This window comes from Brachyhypopomus gauderio, chromosome 7 (genome assembly GCF_052324685.1).
Source record: "Brachyhypopomus gauderio isolate BG-103 chromosome 7, BGAUD_0.2, whole genome shotgun sequence".
NCBI lineage: Eukaryota > Metazoa > Chordata > Actinopteri > Gymnotiformes > Hypopomidae > Brachyhypopomus > Brachyhypopomus gauderio.
The window spans coordinates 17,648,987-17,652,800 of NC_135217.1; the positions used below are offsets into that span (position 1 = coordinate 17,648,987).

General features: G+C 36.4%; 1 protein-coding gene and 1 long non-coding RNA gene across 2 annotated transcripts in view; both read right to left on the reverse strand.

Moving 5' to 3' along the window:
- Positions 1 to 480: 480 nt before the first annotated feature.
- Positions 481 to 2,484, reverse strand: LOC143518225 (uncharacterized). Its single transcript, XR_013132098.1, has 4 exons — positions 2,160 to 2,484; positions 1,579 to 1,705; positions 1,422 to 1,489; positions 481 to 720 (listed from the first exon to the last, which is right to left on the reverse strand). It is a non-coding gene; the product is annotated as an uncharacterized LOC143518225 (long non-coding RNA).
- A 945-nt stretch (positions 2,485 to 3,429) lies between these two features.
- Positions 3,430 to 3,814, reverse strand: part of LOC143518224 (uncharacterized) — a 1,104-nt gene continuing 719 nt past the window's right edge. The window contains exon 4 of the mRNA XM_077010694.1: positions 3,430 to 3,814. This exon is cut by the window's right edge and continues 30 nt beyond it. Within this exon, the coding sequence (XP_076866809.1) occupies positions 3,751 to 3,814 (64 nt within the window). The 3' untranslated portion in view covers positions 3,430 to 3,750.

The window sequence follows — 3,814 nt, forward strand, 5'->3', positions numbered from 1 at the left end:
ATTACATGGGCCTGTTTCTTGTTGCCCACGCTCTAAACCCACAGGTTCCAATCACCAGAGCAGCACATTAAACCTGAGAGAGAGAGAGAGGGAGAGAGAGAGAGAAAGAGAGAGGGAGAGAGAGAGAGAAAGAGAGAGAGAGACGCTGCTGGAGCCTTTGAATATGCCCTCCCAGCGCTCATCACGTGACTGCAGTTTAAACACTACCGCACACATCTGTGTTGTTCTTCTTTCTCGCATTGTTATCGTGCTGTTGCGCTTCCTGAGTTGTGATATTGAATATGGACAGTAAAGACATCAGCACCACCCTCGCTCATTCACCCTCGCCCACTCCCCCTTCTCTTCCACCGTTACAGTCACATTTCTCAGAACTGAACAGTGATGTGATGAGGGTACAGGTATTAGTCATGGAACTGCTCCTCCTCTAAACCCAGTAGTGATGTGGAAGGGAAATGAGACATCGTATCACACTCATTTTTTACACTGTAATGGTGCTTTATTGATTAAGGACAGCACTGCTTACCATAATAATAAGTCTGACCCTGACAATGATTAAAATTAATTAATAATTAATACTACAACACTATATAATGATCAAAACATATACAATGAAAGCATATTATGAAATGTAGTCCAAAAAATGATAATAAAAAAATAAACAAATTTTTGTTGCTTCCTTTGGATTTGATATGTATTTTCAGCCTTTGATCTCTTTCAGACCTGTAAGACAGATTGAGTTAGAAGCTTTATATGCCACATAAGATCTTCCACTCAAAGTAACTAGCAAGATAAAACAAAGAGAGTTTACATTACCAGTCACAAGTTTTGATATACCAATTATTTCTATACTTATTTTATATTTCTACATAAAAATAGTAGAGGTATCAAAGCAATGAAATAACAGGTGATTATTGATTATTTGTATAAAAAATAGACTATTTTAGATTCTTTGAAGACACCTCACGATGACAGTGTTGCATGCCCTATGATGTTATAGAATCAGGCCTTGTGTGTGAGAGACTATATTCTCAACGTGCCATTAAAATGTCTTTAAGACTTAATTAAAAGTAAACATTCACTCCAGATCTGTGTCCACATCTTTTACTCGTACTCAATATGACGTGATTTAAATATTTTAAAAGCATTATGTGCGTACTGAGTTAGGCTGAACCTATTGACCACATAACTGAACTGCAATTAGTTGTTTTGTACACATGGGATGGTCAAGCATGAAATGCAAATTCTCAGTGAAATTATGCGTTTTGATTCATTATTACAGTATCAAGTTTTCAATGGTATCAGTGATAATTATATGCCAAACTCATGAAGTACATACACCATGACTAAACGCAGACATTGTATCTAGACAGGATATAGACTAGCAGTTGATAGTGGTGTAGAGGTTGATGTTAGTGCACTACCTTTCAGTTTCTTTGGAAGCCAGCGTGCAGTAGGATTAGAGCAGTATTTTTCAGTCTCAGAGAAAAATCTATAAAGATAAATGAGATCTAAATGAGTTTTCTGTGGTATTTTAGAAAGTTTTCATAGGAATATTAAATGATACATAAAGTTACGTACAGGACTGCTCGGACACAAGGTGCCAGGGCGTTCTGGTGCTTGTATCCAATGAGTTTTATTGCAGGGGGGATTGGTGCTCTGGACACTGCCTTACAGCACACAAGACCAACTTTAGCTGGTCTACGCACTGGGAGGGAAAGAAAGAGAGAGAGAGAGGGTGTGACTTTCCAAATGCATCAGTGCATAATAATGAAAGTCCTAAAAGACATGCATACTAAAACACTCAACAGTTTCTGTTTCATTAAATGTATCATGGATTGTTTAGGGTATATATTAATGTCATTCATACTGACTAAAGCCAAACAATCAAAACCCTCTACTGCTTTGGTCACAATACAAACAAGATGTATTATCAGTGCAGCAGAAACACCAACCAGGTGAGCGACTACTTTTAAAAACACCATGAGACACAAATATCTACTGAAAAAATCCTGAATGCCACAGTTTCCTTTAAATTCACATTTCCATAACCTTTTGATTACATATAGTATATTCTATGGCTTAGTTAAATGAATGCCAATTTCCAAATATCACTTTAATGTCTTAAGTGAAATTACACTGGTGTGTTGGCATATACTTACAGTTGCCAGATACACTGCCTATGTATCCAAAAATGGTCATCAGCACAGCCAGAGTGCATAACTTTGTATTCCAGCACATCATGGTTCTCTCGTGCGGACTGAAGGTGTCACGGTCAGAGTTGTTTGATTGTTTGTGAGGATGCTTCACTTTTTATTCACCAGCTCGATCGGGTAGTAAAATATAAAGTGCGTCACAAACTCGACAGCCTTGCATATAAGGCACTGCATCACAGGGTCACACCACATTACTGAAAACAGGGTTCACACCTTGAACCCACACTGAGCCCTCACCAGCACAATCAGCAAAAATAACCAACACACCAACAAATAACAACCAGCTCGGTGAGCACAACACGTGAACTCAGGGTCCAGGAACACACTGAAGATGATGAGATTCAGACAGACTTCCTGTCCCTTGTTGTCAGAGTTAGTTCCACAGGGGCCAGCATCACTGAGCAGCAGGACTTGAACTTTAAAGGTTTGATTTTGAGGTTTTCTTTATGCTGATAGATATATGTCATGATGCTTAGCATTTCCTGTCATATCAGTTCCTGTCACTTCACTGTCACTTTTCCCATTATAAGAGTTTATTTTATCATACTTTCATTTCCTTTTTCAATTCCAGCACTTGTCCATGCATTGCTAGAACATGCATTGGATAATGTCTTCTTACTCCCAAACAAAATCACTGGTTCAGCATTACATATTTATAAATGAGATTTATTCTTCGGTCAGTAGGTAATCAATAGCAATAAATATTTTAGAAAGTAATTTGTACAACACACTTTCATAAAAGGAGCTTTAGCATTAGCTTCCTGCCTTTCTCTCGCCACTTCTTACAGCTGTGTATGTATATTGTTACAATTTTGAACTCGGACATTCATCTATAGCTTGTGATTAGAATATGAAAGGGTCATATTTTATGACCAGTCCTAATTGTCCCAGATATCCTGAGTGCCCAGCCCTAACATATTAATATCCAGATAACGTTGCCTTCATCTGAACATGAACACTAATACAGCACTACACACTCACAGATTAGGCTTTTGCAATTGTAAAAATATTTAATTCTGTTACATTTCTTGTCATCGGCTTTGTAAATCTGTTATTGTATTTTAAATGTTTCATGCGGCTGTCTTGGCCAGGACACTCTTGGAAAAGAGGTTTTTTAAGAGGTATTTTTCTGGTTAAATAAAGGTAAAATAAATAAAAAATAAATAAAAATAAAAGACATTTTGAGTAAATATAACAATAACAATGTAAATATTTGTAAAAGACGGTTTTATTGTGTACAAATTACTTTATACATAACACTTTCAATGCTACAGGAGTACATTTTTACACGCTTTTCAATCACCTAAATAAATAAACAGGTTAAATACACACCATTTGTAAAAATGGTTGCTACATGGTCTAGTAATATTTTATAAAACTTAATCAAATAAATTATCTTTAAAACCATAATAAATAGTTTTTAAATATTGCACATGTATGTTTTAAATGTACACATTTTAAGTTACAGCATTTATTTTACTTTTTTAATCGCTACAATTTAGGTGGTTAGCAATTACTGTCGTTGTCCACTGGAAATTTAACCTCTAGGTGTTGAAGTGATCAGGCGTGGTGATACTGCACGACTTGGTGAGGGTGGCAAG